Source organism: Mustela nivalis, assembly GCF_964662115.1.
Source record: "Mustela nivalis genome assembly, chromosome: 6".
Taxonomy (NCBI): domain Eukaryota; kingdom Metazoa; phylum Chordata; class Mammalia; order Carnivora; family Mustelidae; genus Mustela; species Mustela nivalis.
Genome location: NC_139025.1, coordinates 110,263,809 through 110,281,374, shown reverse-complemented (window position 1 = coordinate 110,281,374; position 17,566 = coordinate 110,263,809). Strand labels below are relative to the sequence as shown.

General features: G+C 37.9%; 1 protein-coding gene across 1 annotated transcript in view; it reads right to left on the bottom strand.

Annotated features, from left to right (window-relative positions):
• PRTG (protogenin) overlaps nt 1–17,566 on the bottom strand; it is a 118,108-nt gene that overhangs the window by 12,767 nt on the left and 87,775 nt on the right. The window contains exons 12-15 of the mRNA XM_082733832.1: nt 3,439–3,534; nt 2,603–2,789; nt 1,792–1,919; nt 35–205 (exon numbers count right to left, since the gene is read on the bottom strand). Coding sequence (XP_082589958.1) covers nt 35–205; nt 1,792–1,919; nt 2,603–2,789; nt 3,439–3,534 — 582 coding nt within the window. The remainder of the gene's footprint in view (nt 1–34; nt 206–1,791; nt 1,920–2,602; nt 2,790–3,438; nt 3,535–17,566) is intronic.

Below are 17,566 nucleotides of genomic sequence, written 5' to 3'. Positions count from 1 at the left end.
TTCATCCTTTTGGATCCTTTATGCTCATATTTACCTTCTCGGTGTAGGACCTGCCACTCTCCTGCAATCCAGGCCTTCCTGGAAGCGTACAAGATGGTGTAGCGTGTCACCACGGTCTCTGGGCCATCAGGTGGTTTCCAAGAAACCAGAGCAGTGTCATCTTCTATCAATGTCACTTTTACTCCAACGGGTGGGCCTGCCGGTGCTGCGCACACATGGAGGAAATACTGTGTTACTAGGATTAAATGGTGATAAACACTCAAATACCTGGCTAATAGGCTGAAAACTCAGGGAAAAGAGTGTAAAAAACTAGAAACCACTATCAAAACATCTCAGAATCACAGCCTTTACAGATCATTAGCAGTAAAACACTATTTTTTCTTCTTTTTCTGAGAGCTAATTTCATTTTTATAATGTTTAAAACATAAAAATAGAGGGGGGGATATGGTAGATTCCTAGATGGAGAATTACTAAGTCAAATTGTGTAGGAATTCCGAGAGCTTTTGATAATTGTTTTGCCCACCTGATAACTAGAAAGGTTTACAATTCCACAAGCAACACCACCATTAGGTATTGAATCTAAACTACATTTCTTACTAAAACATACAGAATATATATTTCACTTGATCTAGGAAGCCACTGAAGAAAATACTTCTGAGACCAAAACATTTAGTTATTCTCCAAAAAGTTGTGAATCAGTGAGTTCACAGGAGAGACCTTAGACTAAGTCTTTATACCTGCGAAAGCAGTCAAGTCTTGGGATTTTAGTTGACCACATATTTAGTAGGAGCTAAAAGTGTAAAGAGCTGGGTTTTGGCACCACATCAAATACAGAACATAGCCAAGAGGCCCTATGCTTATTGAAGTCAGTGTCTTTCCTTTGTTCTCTCTCAGCATAATTAGACTAGAGCTGTGAGGGTCCTTACATAGATCATCTACTTCTTCACCCTCATTCTAGAGAAAAGAAATGCAGATCCACAGACATGAAATATCTTAGTGAGTAGCACAGAGAAGCTCCAGAAAGGGTGCTTGATCAGATATCCCAACCACCACACTGCATAGCCTCAAGCCATCACACACATTACTTTTAATGGGCTCCCAACATCATTAAATACACTATTCATTTACTTCCATTTTAAATTACATGGGTACAGTCTTGAGCAGCACACCTGATTTTAGAAAATGTAGTGGTTCCCCAAAGAGACATTAGATTTAAGCCTACTGGCTTATGTAATATATAAAGTGAGAGGAATAAACATTTACTATAATAAAAGAAAATACATTTCAAAAGTTAAAAAACAAAACAAATGCATACATGCCAATCTGGGTAATAACTAGGTAGTACCTTCTTTAAAGTGACATTTCTATTTTTTTTTTTTAAAGATTTTATTTATTTATTTGACAGAGAGAAATTACAAGTACACCGAGAGGCAGGCAGAGAGAGAGAGAGAAGGAAGCAGGCTCCCTGCTGAGCAGAGAGCCGGATGCGGGACTCGATCCCAGGACCCTGAGATCATGACCTGAGCCGAAGGCAGCGGCTTAACCCACTGAGCCACCCAGGCGCCCTCTATTTTTTTTTTTTTAAGATTTTATTTATTTATTTGAGAGATTGAGAATGAGCAGGTAGAGAGACAGAGGGAGAGAAAGAAGCAGACACGCTGCTGAGCAGAGAGCCTGACACAGGGTTCAGTCTCAGGGCCCTGAGCCAAAGGGAGATGCTCAACTGACTGAGCCACCAGGTGCTCTTAAAGGACATATCTATTTTTTAAACATTTAGATAAATGCCTGTACCTTCTGGAAGTGTTGAATGGTAGACAACGGGGCTCCAGGGGCTGGAAAGCTGGTCCACATGCAGTCGTACAGCAAATTCATATTTGGTGTTTGGTTCTAGACCTTGAACCAACATGTGAGTTTCTGATCTATAAAGTGAGTATTGAAGTTGGTAATGCCGGTAGTACATTGTTTCTAAGAGATTATCAGTATTTCCAGTGAACTCAGGGAAGTATCCTGTTATTATTACCTCATTTTCTTTAAAAACAATAGACTAAAAAAAATTCCTCTATTAAAATACAATATTTGGTATTATCCTATAGAAATTAGCCTACAAATTGCCTCTCAGAAACTATGAAATAGTTTAGAATAGCAGTTTGGAAATATCCCAATACAAAGGGATTTCCTCTAAAATACTGAAAGTCGTATCATTCTTTTAAACCATAATGATGGGCATTTTTCTAACTATATCCAAAAAACCAGAATAAGCTTTATTTTTTGATACCAGCATGAAAGTGGTCTTTTATTTTTTTTCCTTTAAACATGCTAAGTTTAACCAGTTGGAAGTAATAATACCTTCTTGCCTAATCTTGTTGCATGAGGCTGAGGAACCGAAAAAAAAAATAGTAATATTAATTTATAGAAACTGAAAGTCAGATGTAGTTTTCAGAACTGAATATGGCAAAGATGCAAAACTCCCAGCCATTTTATAAGTAAGGTAAGTCCAGAAACAGGTTTTCATAGCTAAATGTCATGCTGGCCCAAGAGGGTAAGAAACAAGTGCGAGTAGGCAAAAGAGCAAAGAAAACCACTATTAACAGAAGCTACATACGTTTGAAGGTATAGAACCAAAGAAGCGTTCTGCAGGCCAACAGGGTTACAGCGGATGGTGTAGTTGATTATTTGTGCAGTGGTGAACGCAGGCCTCCTCCAGTGCAGGAAGATGGAAGATGAGGTGTTAGCCTTCGCATAGAGATGGTGGGGTGGCGGTGGAGGGGGAACCATGCGATCACGAACAGCTATTGAAAAAGACAATGTTAATTTACTGTACCACATATTACTATAGAAAGTGGTAAAATGATAAAATCACAATTCCCCACCCTACTAGTTGACTTGAGGTCCTTTTTTCATTAAAGAGTTTTCAGGGATACATTTAGAGATGTATATCATTCAATTCTGAGCAATTCTTCCATACATCAGGTAAGGAATCAAATATTAATACTTAGATTATAAAAGAGAAGCACCAAGAAGACAGACTACTAGCCCAAGACATTCAGAAGGCCAGCAATGGACTTAAAACTAAACTGACACCCTCTTCAGTAGCAATAAAACCAAACAGGTCTTAGCACCAGTAAAACTGAATAGTAATTGGAAGAAAATAAATAGCCTCAAGATTAGAGCAGATAGGTATTCAGGGTTATTTTTCCCAGTTAAATTTCTGAAGGTCTTTTGTTTGCAAAAGTAAATAGGTTCTTATAATTAAATACACCTCACTTAAGTATTTATTCTGAGCATGTACTTGTTCAAAATAACTATGGTAGGTGCCATGGAAGACAGAAAAGCACCAAGGATTCCAAGAAGTAATGAAACTTAAATTTACAGAAGGAAATGAAGAACAAGGCCTGTGCGCCATACAGAGTGAAATGTGCTACCATAACCCTTACTTACACACGCATCCTGGAGTGCTGACTGTCTGATCTGCCTGATAGCCATCTTCTATGTTGTTGTAAGCCAGAAGCCTCACGTGGTACTTTCTTCTGGGGTCTATAAAGAAACTGACAGGTAATAATTTGGTCCAGTCCTCTAGATATTAGCCCTCCAGAGCCTTTGCAGTGTTTGGTTTAAAAATCTTCTGGATACGTAACAGTTTAAAATAAAATGAGATATCTTTCCTTTTCCTAGCCTTCATAGTGACTCAGCAATGCACCTTCGTGTGACATTGCTACTGTAACTATTTACCAGTTACTTACAATTTTACTTAACCTTTCTTCGAACAATAACATTAACACCAATACTCTCTGTCCTCCTCCTCAACTGACCAGAGATAGATTCTTGATCCTAAAAGCCTTGGGGATTGCCTAAGGGGTCACCTTCTAAGACGTTTCACTATACAGAAATTTTTTGTTTAGTTATTGGAGGTTTAGCTACCTTAAGAAGGGAAATCAAAGTGAGCTTATTCTCCCCCTCAAAGGTAAAGATAATTATGATTGTCATCCTTTAGTAACTTTAAAAAGTTTCACAACCATGTGTTATTGAAGTTTATTTCTATGTGTACCCTTTCCATTAACCCATTTTCAGGCCAACAGCTAAATTCACCAAGAAAGAGGAGCTGGAGCTCCCTCTACTGGTGCTCATTAACTGTCAAAATAGGAAACCCAAAGGCCCTTGGATATATACAAAAATTTTTCAGTTTTTTGAGGAAATAAAGTTACACATTTTATTTTATTTTTGAAAATATTTTATTTATTTGACACAGAGAGATTGAGCACAAGTGGGTGGAATAGCAGACAGGGGGAGAGGGAGAAGCAGGCTCCCCGCTGAGCAGGGAGTCGGATGAGGCGCTCTATCCCAGGATCCTGGGATCATGACCTGAACTGAAGGCAGACGCTTACCCCACTGAGCCACGCAGGCACCCCTAGTTATAAATTTTAAATGACATGTTTTAGGACATATTTTGAGAAGTGTAATGATATAAATACATTTAAATATAACTATGATAATATTTAATTATCGAGTACTTGCTTGGGACAAAAATAAATACTACTGAGAAATAATGTGTTTTCCCCCCAGCTTTGCTGAGGTATAGTTGATGAACATATATTTAAGGTATATATTTAAGGTATATGAGATGATGTTTGACACATGCGTGCATTGTGAGGTGATCTCTACAATCAAGCTAACAAACATATCCTATCATCTCACACAGTAACCATTTTTGGGTGGGTATGTACTTGAAAACAAGATCTCGGTAAAGCTCAAGTTTATAATACAGTATTGATGAGTATCATCACCATGCTGTCCATCAGATCTCCAGGACTTATTTATCTTGCCTAAGTATAACCTTGTACCCATGAGCAATACTTCCTCATATCCTCCATCCCTGAAGGCCCTGGCAACCACTGTTCTACTCTCTGCTTCTCTGGGTTCAACTATTTTGGATCCCATACATTATTGAAATCATGCAGTAACTGTCTTTCTGCATCTGGCTTATTTCACTTAGCATAACATTGTCTAGGCTCATTCACGTTGTGCAAAGGCTGAATTGCCTTCCTTATTAAAGGCTGAATAATATTCCATCGTGTGTATAGGCCATATTTTCTTTGTCAATTCACCCAGCAGCAGACATTTAGGTGGTTTTATATCTTGACTATTACAAATAATGCTGCAATGAACATGGGTGCAGTTATCTCTTCAAGATACTGGTTTCATTACCTTTTGATACATAACCAGAAGTGGGGCTGCTGGACTATATGATATATTTCTAACTTTAATATATTTCTGTATTACATTTCTCTAAATAATAATAAATGTGTAAATAGATCTAATACTTCATAAGGGAAAAAAATCCTTGAAAGATATATCCAATGTGCAAAAACTTAGAATAAATGGATAAAAATAATTCTAGAGTGAATTTAAACATTTAAAAATCCCAAAATAGGGCTGTGCCTGGCTGGTTTAGTTGGGGAAACATGCAACTCTTGATCTCGAGGTTGTGAGTTCAAGCCGCACATTGGATGTAGAAATTGCTTTAAAAATTCAAAAATAAAATATGAAGTCTGCTAAAGTTTCCAAAATAATTCTGAGAGTCTCCATATTTTAAAAACTGATATATTCTATTATTTAATATTAAAATGGGTTAAAAGAATGTCCTAAAATACAAATTTTTTATTTGTTTTAACGAATTTCTATTCATTTTAACAAAATTAAAATCACAAGAACAAAAAAAATTTATACAACTTAGGACATTCCTATACTTTTTAGATAGGAAGTAGGAAGGCTAATATTCAATTATACTATAGGAAATGATATATGAGTAACACAAAATTCTATCAATGTTCTTCCCATTCTATAAACGGTGGTACCACGGTGTTAAGTAGCATGTCTAGTGCTACACAAAACTAAACCGAGGACTTGCTGATATTTCTATCACATGTGCTTTTGTTATAGTAGGTAACTTTGTCTCTTTATAATGAATTCTAAAACAAATATTTTTAAACGTTTTGTAAAATAACTACAGAAAACAAACACAGAAATACATTTGGACTTCATTACTCAGATGATTTCCAACAGTAAGCACTGAAATTCTAAGATTCAAGGACTTCTGTTCAGATTAACAGCAACCTAATTTGAATCGTGTTCATCTTTCTTCCCTCTTAACATATTGCTGAACTCATGAGGCAGCTGAATCCTGAGTGCTGTCTTACAAATACTCCCTCTGAATGGGTACAAATGGAATTCATTTGGCTCTCTGCCGTTGAGTTCTTCAAATGTATTTCTTTCTTCTGTCTCTACTCAATCAGAAACTTATCTTTAGGAAAGCCTACCGAGTGTGGGGCGTTGCACCAGGAATTAGGAAATACAGAAGACAAGGGATGAGACAGAGTTTGTCCCAAGTAGCTCGCATCGTCAGAGAGCCAGACACAGATATAGCCACTCTCACTGAAAGCAGATTTTGATGAGGTTATGAGTATGGGTGGAAAGATTAATCTTTTTTTCCACTGTGCAAATAATCAATTAACACTTCATGAATATTTCTCTGGAACAGTTATTTATTTTTAGTCCTAAAATTGATTCTTCATTTTCCCTTCATCTTTGAAAAATGAGCTGCTTAAATTTTAAACCCCAAATCAACCTTTTCTGGTTGACGAGAAGCAACGTATGTGTCCTGAGACAATGAGAGGAGAGCACACTTAGCCCCTGTACAACCTACTCAGCATGGTAACAGCCAGTTTTTCTGGTGCCCATCTGGAAATCATCCAAGTCGCCGGAGCAACGACCTCCCAGGCTGGGCTCCTTTGACTGCACGTTTCTATGAGGTCAGGAAAAGGCAAACCATCAGAGGCTGGCAAATCAAGTATATCAGGTGCATGAGATTCCTTTCAATCCATACACAAGAAGTACAACAAGGGTCAGGATAATTTTTAAAACCATTTTAGTGGGAAAATAATAAAGGAGAGGAAAGCCCATTTAACGTTCACATGTGATCGACTATGCTCTTCAAAGAATCTCGTGTAACAAAATTGAAGTGCCAGGTTGGGGGCCAAGCTGAGCAGCAGTGGGACATGAGCATTTACGATGTGCTCCTTTCAGGCTCCGAGAAATAGGACTCCAGCCTCAAAATCTAGTGACATTATTTTGGTTGGTTAATCGAGTCCTCAGAGCAATAAGACTCATGTTCATGCACCAATTTGTTAGAGATGTGATGTCCTGGACCCAGGAAACCAGAGCCCTGGGCTAATGTTAAGAGGAGCACTACCAGACGGCAAGAATAATCAGCTAAGAAAGAAAAAAAAGCTATACAATTAACAAAATTAAAGATACAGAGTAAGAAATCAGAGTTTAGGACCAACATATTCAATATAGTTAAATGCACAGATAATGTACCTCAGCATAAGAGCACAAGTCCTAAAACTCTAGAGTTCTGAGAAAACCCTCCAGTGCATAAAGGACAAAGCAGAGACCCAGCCTCAGTACTGTGAAATGTTACAGGGACCCTGTACATATAGTTTCCAAGGCCTGCTAACAGCCCTTTTTGAGTCCAGGACTGCCACGTCTGTGGTGCTTGGTTACACAAGACTCAGCAGACTTAGGCAATGCGGTTTATGGGGAAAACAGCAGAGTCAGTAAAAGCAGCCACAAAGAATTGTTCAGGACTTCCCAAAACCCAGTGAGGATAAAAGGAGAAATAAAAAGAGGGGAGAGGGTTGGTCCCATTTCCTTCCAAACTCAACACATGGAGCATAAAAATCACTCATTGGCGCTAATTCTTAAAGGTCTCAGGAGTGACGGCTCCACTAGGTAGTATTTGCCTTTATGGTTAAACTTAAAGATTTAGCAATATATAAAGATGGAAGGCCAGGAAATATGCTCAAATTAATTTAACACAAACTCTAGTGAGTGTCAGCTGAGGTTACCATAACTGTGGTCCCAACCAAATTAACCTGTACCTTTATTATGGACTCAACCTTTGGCCAAAAAATGAAGCTCTCCTTCCTCAAACATTGCTATGGTAGCACTCCTTCTTCTTTTCTCCTCCGCTCTAGGATTTGCTTCACCTTCTTTCCTTTCTGATTCATTCTCATCACGAACTTTCCCACTTGACTTTGTTTCACATGAGGAGAAATCAAAACTAGAAGTCTGACTGGCCAAGAAAGAGTATACAGGTATCCAATAACATTTACCAAATGCCTACTAAAAGTCAGATACTATATGAAGACTCAGCAGTTAGAAAGCCATTACTGTTGGGGAGCCTGGATGGTTCAGCTGAAAGAGCGTATGACTCTTGATCTCAGGATTGTGAGTTGGAGCCCCATGCTGAGTGCAGATATGACTTAAATTTTTTTTAAAAAATGAAATAAAATTTTTAAAAAAGAAAGCCATAACTTGTGCTTTTAATTTCAATCTACCAGAGTACAGACTGATAAATGAATATTCTGTAAATATTATTTACTAAATGTATAGCCTTGAGAGCATATTTTTTTTAGTTTTCTAAGCCTGGCTTACTTTCATTTGGAAAATAGACAAATAATCCCTGACAGGGATTTTAAGAGTATTAAATGAAAGCATGGCTATTAAGGAATTTGTATAGTTCCTATAAATTAGTAGAGATATAATATTATTATTGTTGTTATTATAATGAGCAAAGTTGCTCAGGAGAACAGAAAGGGTACTACCAAAAATACCGTACACTTAAATTTGGAATCATGGCAAAAAAACCCATCAAGGATGTTCATTCATGCAACCAAGGTCTGGAATTCAGAATGTCAGTAAGTGAGCTGTTGGCAAATACTAAAGCTGAGCTCTAACTGCTCTCTGTCCTCATTAATGTTCCTTGGTTTGTGGAGCAGGCAAAGGCTCCCAAGTGTGTGTCTGCCTTGTATTCATGCTTGAAGGAGCTGTGCTCTGTATTTTATAGCCACTAAGAAAGCTTGCTGTTTTGGCAACCATGTCACATGGTGTATAATCCTCTCAGCTTCAAATCCACCTTCGCCCACGTCTTCCATGTTCATTCAATAATGTCTCATCGTCTAACAAACTCGCTGATGATATGAAAGTTTTAGAAAACAACATAACAGATTTCTTCCCTAATGGAAGAACAGTAGATTGTTTCATGAAATGGAAATATGGAAGTTTGAGAGCTAGCATTAGCAAGAGCAAGCAGATGGAGACAACAAATTCATTCACTGTTAATTACATCCAGTTTTAACAATTCAGTATTTATTACTCTCAATGACTGCAATGAGAACAAGAAAAAAGTTCAATAAAATCAGATTCTCTACAATGCAAAGGTCTTTTAAAGATTACTGATCAAGGACCTAAATTCCTTTCTAAAAGTACCTGATTTAACAACTATAGTGAATTAACTGTATCTTTATACATCCTAAGTAACCTACAAAAACTTTGGTATAATATACCTAATTTTCTTTGCAACATGTTCCCAAAGACCACAAAACAGCAGAAAACCCAGGTCTTCCAGGGTTTCATCCCAGTAACTTGCACTTCTCTTCTCTACCACTAGATGGCATCTGTGTGCCTGTACCAAGAGATGGCCCCACTTCATCTACTGAAGGTGGGAGCTACCATGACATATGGCAATTGCTTAAATTTCGTCAAAAGAAGGACTGCATGAAATGCAAAGCAGTGAAAAGAAGAAGGGTGCTTTGAATCCGTATTTGTCATATATATAAATATTTCCCATGGAGTTTAAAAAACCCTGTGAGCTATATCATTGCTCTTGTCAACTGACCTCTACAGAGAAGAAGGCTGAGGCAAACAAAAGACAACTTTCCTAACGACTCAGCACTACTTGGAAGCTACGAGACAGTCTAGCACAACAGCGAATGTCTCAGATGCCCCAGGCTTCCTGGATTCTGATCCAGCTGGGTCATTACTGCGCAACCTGCAGAAGTTATTTTCACCCTCCATACCTTTGTTAAAACTGCCTGTAAGATGGGTAATGATGATGATAACAATCTACCTCTCAAGGGTGTTAGGAAGAGGAAATGAATTAATCCACACAAAGTATCTCCGAGAGTGCCACTCTGTAACAATAATATACCGATAAGAATACCTTTAGTAATGAAATAATTACTAGCAGCATCACATGACCCCTGCTCCCTGCTCCCTCTCAGGCAGAAGGGCAGGCTGGCATGGTGACTAAAGGATAGACTCTGGAACCAGACTACTTTGGTTTAAAAATTGAGTTTCCTTATCTATAAAATGAGGACTTGATGGATTTATATTTATAACTTGCTTTTAGAAATGCACACCAAGTAGGTGCTTTCCAGTGCTAAGTAAGTAAATATAGAGGAGAGGGCTGCTTTGACCATTAGGGGATTTGGATTTGAATCTTGGGTTTAGTAGCTCTGTGGCTGCAAATGCAGTCCCCTGGAAGTCAGTTTCCTCGTCTTTAAGATTAGCAAGTTGAAGTCTATCGGTTGTCTTCAAATTTGTTTAGGTAACAGTATATCAGGGAACCTAAGACAAAGTACAAGTAAATATCGTGCAAGACAGGAATACCTACTGTGAAGAGATGTGTTAAGACTAATGGAATTCAAAAGAAGGAAAAGTTACTGGTAGTTTTTTACTGCATGAAGGAGGAAGTACTTCCACTACTTCATGGAAGTAGTGCATGTGAACATAAGAGATTAAGGCCAAAGAAGAGTGTAAGTGAAGGCTTGAGGACAGGAACATGTAGATCAGGGATGAGTAACAGGGAAGAGATGGGTAAGTGCATGAGTGAAGGTCACGTAGAAAAGTTAGGCTGTGGGTAGATCTCAGGTTTAAGAACCAGGCTAGCCAGCATGGATTTTGTTATATAGACCAAAAGATGGCTTTAGTAAATGGAATTGTTGAGAGAAGGTACTCATCAGAGTCAGAAAGCTCCAAGTGTCCAGCCTGGGTGAACCAACAGAAATGGAAGAGGAGATGCAGAGCCAATGACACATGGCATCAGAGATGCGGGAGTAAGTCAAGGGGAGCTGACCCTGGGTGAGAAAGTGTGGGCTGAGCTGGCAGTGAGGACAGAGATCCACAGTCAGCAGTCCAGTACACAGAGGACAGGGTACCAGCAGGGACTAGAGACCTGAGTGTGAGATGGGAAGTGGTGTTAAGGAGTCATGAGGAAAACTGGGAAGGTATCACGGGAGCCATGAGAAGATGATGTCCAGGGCTACAGGGACGTCAAGGAGGATAAAAGTGACATCTGGTATCTAGGTCTTTTAACAGAATAAACTCATCAGGAAAGGGTGGGGTTTTGGGGGTAGCAGAAAACATGGATTTAAGCAGCAAGGATGTGGTAACACTGGTAATAGAGTGATAAAGGAGAATGAAAATAGAAATGCATTATTTTCTGATGTGTACCAAAGTGTTAACAGTAGTATTTAGGTCTATATGGTAGAATTTGTGGTTATTTTGCTTCCTATATTTCTACCTGTTCTATTGTGAATGGTTTTGGTAATAATAAGATAGTAAAGAATTAGAACTCAGATGGCAAAACTGACAGACATCGATTCAAACTTTATGGATTCCTTGTTGTAATACTAATACTTCTAGAAGTTTGGTTTCCTGGAAAATGCATAATAGAAAACTATTAATTATAAAGTATTTAGCTATGGACCCACAAAAAAAGAGATATTATTGGGGTCATGAAAACCAGTCCTTTGTTTCCTTTAGCTGCTGTGTTGGTGACACTCCAGAACCCTTGAAAAGAGCAGGGCTGGAGTGGACAGGTCAAGGTAGATAAAACTAAGAAAACACCTGAGGTCAGGACCATGAGAAAACTTTTACCTTACATCTATAATGCCTCCTCTGACATCATTTCTAAAATCCAAATCTAAATAAGACTTAATGAGTCTTATGCCATATCCTTCTAAGGAAAACTTCTCAGGTGGTGGGGGGAAAGTCTTCCAAGGACCAAAAGAAACATAAAGCAATTATATCTACTTTGGGACAGTTCCTGCCACTTGGTTTGATTTAGACATGGAACATGTTTAGTAAAATGTCTTAAGAAAACACAAAGCATTACTTTAAAAATCACTATGTACTGCTTTAAATTATTCGCTTAAAACACCACTGTAGGAAGCTTTGCTAATGTTAACCACAAAGCCATTAAGATGGCTATAAAGCATTCAAGAAGTCAAACTAATTAGGCTATACAGAGGTAAGTAACAATCTGAAAGTTTGCTAATATAATATCACCACATGTAAAGTTTGGAAATGTTAAATTAGCAAGTACTCAGAATCAGTGAGAAAGGTGAGATTCTGAAGGATGAAACTGAGTATCTGGCCCAATGTCCACTTTTAATTTAATCTTTTGTGTTACGCGGTTTTGTGCGAGCCTTTTCAGGGCCATTGTTCCCCTGTGGTCTGACTAGAGAGCCCCTTGGTCTGGCTAGCCGGGGTGACTGCACTGCCCCCAAGCCTGTCCCTCCAACACAATACCCCCCACACCCCATATAATTATTCAGAGAAGAGGCCAGCATGACTGCTCCGACACCTGGGTCATGGCCTCTGACACAGGATCTGGGGCCAGGTCAAGTCTGGTCCAGACGCGGAGGAGCAGGAAAAATGCTAAGGGGGATGGGTGGGAAGGAAAGCAGAGTGAAATACTCTGCGTTTAAAGAGGGTGTTTAAGCACAGTAACAAAAACACAAATCACATGCAAACAATGTTATCCAAACGTCGTTAGACTGTAGTTTTCTTCTCTCTGAGAGAGAAACCCCAATGAGAGAGATTAGAGAAGCAGGCTTCTTTCCAGTGATTTGTCTTCTATCATCAGACGTACATTAGAATGGAAAAGGTTAATTCATGATGGTTAAAACAATGCCTGACCCAAACGTGTGAGTATACTGACTTAAAAATAGGTTTTTGCCTAAAAGAATGTAAATTTTACTTAAAGTGCAGATTAAAATTTCTTTCTTCTGTTTATAAACTGCATTTCCATATAGGATTGTGAAGGATAAACATCTTTCATATCCATTATAAATTTAAAGGATTTTTGTTAATGATCACTATGCCAAAATGTTATAAACCTGTTGTAATAATACAGAATATGAGTGTACAGTAGACACAACAGTAGATGTTGTGTCTCCCCAAATTTCCCTGTGTTCTGTGTAACAAGTTTCTATGGAAGCTGATGGTAGAGTATTTGTCTAAACCTGAAATGACTCAGTGCCTTTTGTTCAGCACCCCTGAAGAGCCTTAAGACAAATAACTCTCACTCCCAGCGAAAACATCCCTTCTCCTACGGAGTTTAGGATAATTTAAAAGAAAGTTCTTTGCATGTGACATTTGAGAATCAGTTTCCTACCAAAATAAGCAAACCCTACTCATAATCCCTATTTTTAACAACACCCCCCCCCCCACACACAAAACTCAGATTGCTTTTGCAAAATCCAGAAGCAAATGGCTTTTTCAATCATACTGTGTTCACTAATATTTTGGTCATGTTATTTTTTGAACATGTGATTTCATTTTTATACATCTATCAGGCTTTCAAGACTTCTTGTAAAAAGTATTCTTCATTTTTGACAAATGCATTACTTGAGGTTGTCTGGATAAGAAATATTTGGTGTTGAAGAGTTCTACTTGAACACTGCCTCAAATGAATCCCATTTACATCCAAACCCTGCAAAACCAAACCTCTCACAAACACCATTTTTAATCTTTTATGTTCTTTTCTTATGATACTCCTTTCTGTTTGTGAATCTCTGTGGAAAAAAAGATACCTCACTGGTCCAATTTTGCAAGTTGAGAGAGCACAGCCACTGAGTCTCTCTACCACATAATCAGTTAATGGATTTATGCCGGTGGCTGTTATCTCCTATGGGGTAGGGAGGAGAAAAAGGCAGTGGCTTAACTGTCCCCAAATTTATAAGAGCTGTATGTGAACAGTACTAATAAAGCTGGTCCACATTCATGTTCCTGAATTACTTAAAAGTGAATATAATGGAATAATGACTGATTATAAAAATTCAGAATTGTAAGATTAAAAAATTAGAATGGGGGGGATACGCAGAATAAGTTACTTTAATTATATTGATATTTCTATCACAAACAATCCTTACCCTAAAAACATCCAGGACTTGACTTACGATAAGGTACTTGGGTTAGCATTTGTTTAAGTAGCTGCTCTGTCTGCCAACACACTTACACTGTCTGTCCCACATACATCACTGCCTTACAAACAATATTTTTATAGACTGACAGAGAGAGCCTATTCACGACAACCAAACTTCCCCTGAAGCCATGAAATAAATTTCCTTTCAGGACTAACATTTCTCTGTCTCACTGTCATGGGCTGGCCATGCCATTTTGACCCTTTTGTAAGGCAACATGGAAATACCATCTATCATCTCCTGAACCACAGCGACTTGGTCGGAGGTGCACAGTTTCATTGCAAAAACATCTGTGGTTTGATAACCATTCCTCCCAATCTCAGCCCTCGGCAGTTAAAAGCGTGCTTACAAGATGGGAAAGATGCAGGTAGACAGCTTGAAACCAATCTTAAATTTCTTCTCAAGTGTGAAACTCGAGCCAGTGAAATATCAGCGTCCTCAATCACAGAGATAAACACGGTCCTGTTATTTATTTATGCCTCCTTTAGAATTCACGAGAAACACTATGTTACAACAACTTATTTAAACTTTCCCAATGTATCACTCTGAAATCGATTTTAATGTTAGCCGATAAGGGAATGTTGGGAGCTCTGTGGTACTAGCAGGGGCAGGTCATTACCATGTTAACTGGCTATCAACAGCCTACTGCAATTCTATATAAACCTTAAATCTTTCAGGTATTCAAAGACAGTGAAAATCATTGGGGTCCTGGAAAGTACTCAGTATATCTTAAGATGGTTTTCAACACGTATAATAGAGAATCGCAAACAATCTGAGCATGAAGAATCAGATCAAAAGGCATTTTCTGATAAATAAAACATAGAAGATCTCAGGTTTCTTGTGTTCAATATCCGTTACTTCAGAAATGCTATTGTTTTAACCATGTGCATAGTCACTGTAAAACCAATCCTAATTTGGAGATACTGATTAAAGCTTAAAAACAAAGCAAGGCATTTTTTTAACTTTAAATTTCTTTTAGGGACGCCTGGGTGGCTCAGTTGGTTAAGCGGCTCCTTCGGCTCAGGTCATGATCCCAGCGTCCTGGGATCGAGTCCCGCATCGGGCTCCTTGCTCGGCAGGGAGCCTGCTTCTCCCTCTGCCTCTGCCTGCCATTCTGTCTGCCTGTGCTCGCTCGCTCTCCCTCTCTCTCTCTCTGACAAATAAATAAATAAAATCTTAAAAAAAAAAAAAACTTTAATAAAAAAAAAATTTCTTTTAAGCATTTTGATGATCTGCTTTATTACTTGTTCTCTTATTTGTGTGTGCATGTGCAAGTGTACAAACACACACACACACACTTTTATTTTGTTGAATCATCACTTCACACCTAAATATGTGGACATGCTTCCCCTGAGAACAAGGACAGTCTCTCCTATACAACCATAATACCATGATCACATTCAACAAATTGAGCAAAAATGCAATTTTATCCAATATATAACTCATTTCTAAGTCTCCCAAATTACTTCCAAAATGTCCTTTGTAGCTGCTCCCTCCCTCCCGGCCCAGTGGAAGATCGCATACTGCCTGTCCTATCTCCTTCACGGAGAACTGCTCCCTTTCCTCTTCCTATCTTTCACAACAACGACACCTTCAAAGAATCCAGTGCAGATGTTTTGTAGACCAACTCACAATTTGGCTGTATCTGTTTGTTTCCTCGTTATTAGATTCAGATTAAACACTTTCTTTTTTTGGTAAGTCTACTCTATCAATTAAATTATGGCTGTAAGATAGATTCTTTTCTTCAGGGAAATAAACCTTAAAACCCCTATTTTTTGCAAGTGAATTTGTTTTGAACTTTGAATTTGTTACAGTGCTTGTGGAAGGGGGATATTATGGTTTTGAAAGCCTTCCTAACCTCAGAAAGGCCTAATTTTCTCACTGGCCAATCTTATCTATTTATCTACATTTATCCATATAAATGAACTTTTGCCTGACACTGAGGACAATAAAAAAAAAGCACCAACATATTTTTAGGATTCTTGAAAGATTTCTAGAACTATCTGGTATTTTTTGTATAAGTAATACAAATGCAGATTTCTTTTCTAAAAAATTCTCAATGAGTCACACTGGAATGCCAATTTTTAATACGCACACAGCATGGGAATAAAGTGTACAAAGAACCAGAGCCACACAAATATGCCACTGAGTCAACACAGGAAAGAGAATACGATAAAAACAATCCTTGTAATTCCTCAGAACAGAAATGTGCATTAGCAAAATCAGAGTGTCTCCTTACTTTTCGACGTTTTCAGAGGTTTAAAATGTAGTCTCTATAGTTTTTTGGGTCAGAGTTAAGGTCCATCTGTCATGATTTTCTTCTGAGACAAAAGGTCATTTTATGAAAAGAATGGGAATGTATTCAAGAAAGGGAAACAAAAAAGAAAAAAGAAAAAAGAAAAAGAAAAGAAAAGAAAGGGAAACATACCAAAAACAATCCTAATTGGCCATCCAGATGGAGAAAGGTGAAAGTTCAAAAAAATTATTTTAATTGTTTCCTCCACTAATATCTCTAGATCACCCAAAAGCCTATAACTTGTCAAATGATCCTAGAAACTACAGGAATCTTCTCTAATACACTAAGTCATTGTCAAGTATTAGTATGGTGTTCAGTACATAAATTCATAAAAAATCTTCAACAATTTGAACATAGAGAGTTTTTCTGGAGGTACTATATTTTGGAACTTAATTAGTATAATTTTTTCTAGTAATTAAAATACCCTGTGCCCCATAGCTAGCAGAATTTGTGGTTTGCTTTGGTTGCAAGAAAGCTCACAGGCATTTCTAGCAACTGTACAAACCCTACAGCATGTGATTAAAGAAGCCAATATCCTGGTTTCACCGATTTTCCAACTTTTATTTATCTTTCCTCCGATTTCTTCATCTAGATATATTCAAAATTTTTAAAAATGCTTTTTTCTCATTAGGATCAAATGTTTGTTATAGAAAGTTTATAAAACTCAGACAAGCAAAAAGAGGAAATAAAAATAAAATGTCCTAATACCAGCACCCAGATACAAGCACTTTTAACATGAGGTGTTTTTTTTTTAAATTCCCTTTTCTACTCACATACACATACTGAATATTTTTTTGTATTTTATAGACTGCCTTTTTCATTCAATATGCTGTGAATAACCACTCATGGTACTAAATAGTCTTCTAAAACATTCCTTTCAATGTCCACATTTATTCAAATTGTATGGATGTACCACATAGAGGTTAACTAAAGCTCTGTAATTGAATATTTAGGTTTCTTCCAGCTTTTCACAATTATAAATGATCCTGTACATTACAGTGAACATCTTGATGGTTAAATGCGTGTGTGGCTCAGTTGGTTAAGCGGCCAACTCTTGGTTTTAGCTCAGGTGACAATGTCAGGGTCGTGAGATTGAACCCCATTCAGGACTCTGCCCTAGGCGGGGAGTCTGCTTCTCTCCCTTTCCCCCTGCTTGCTTGCT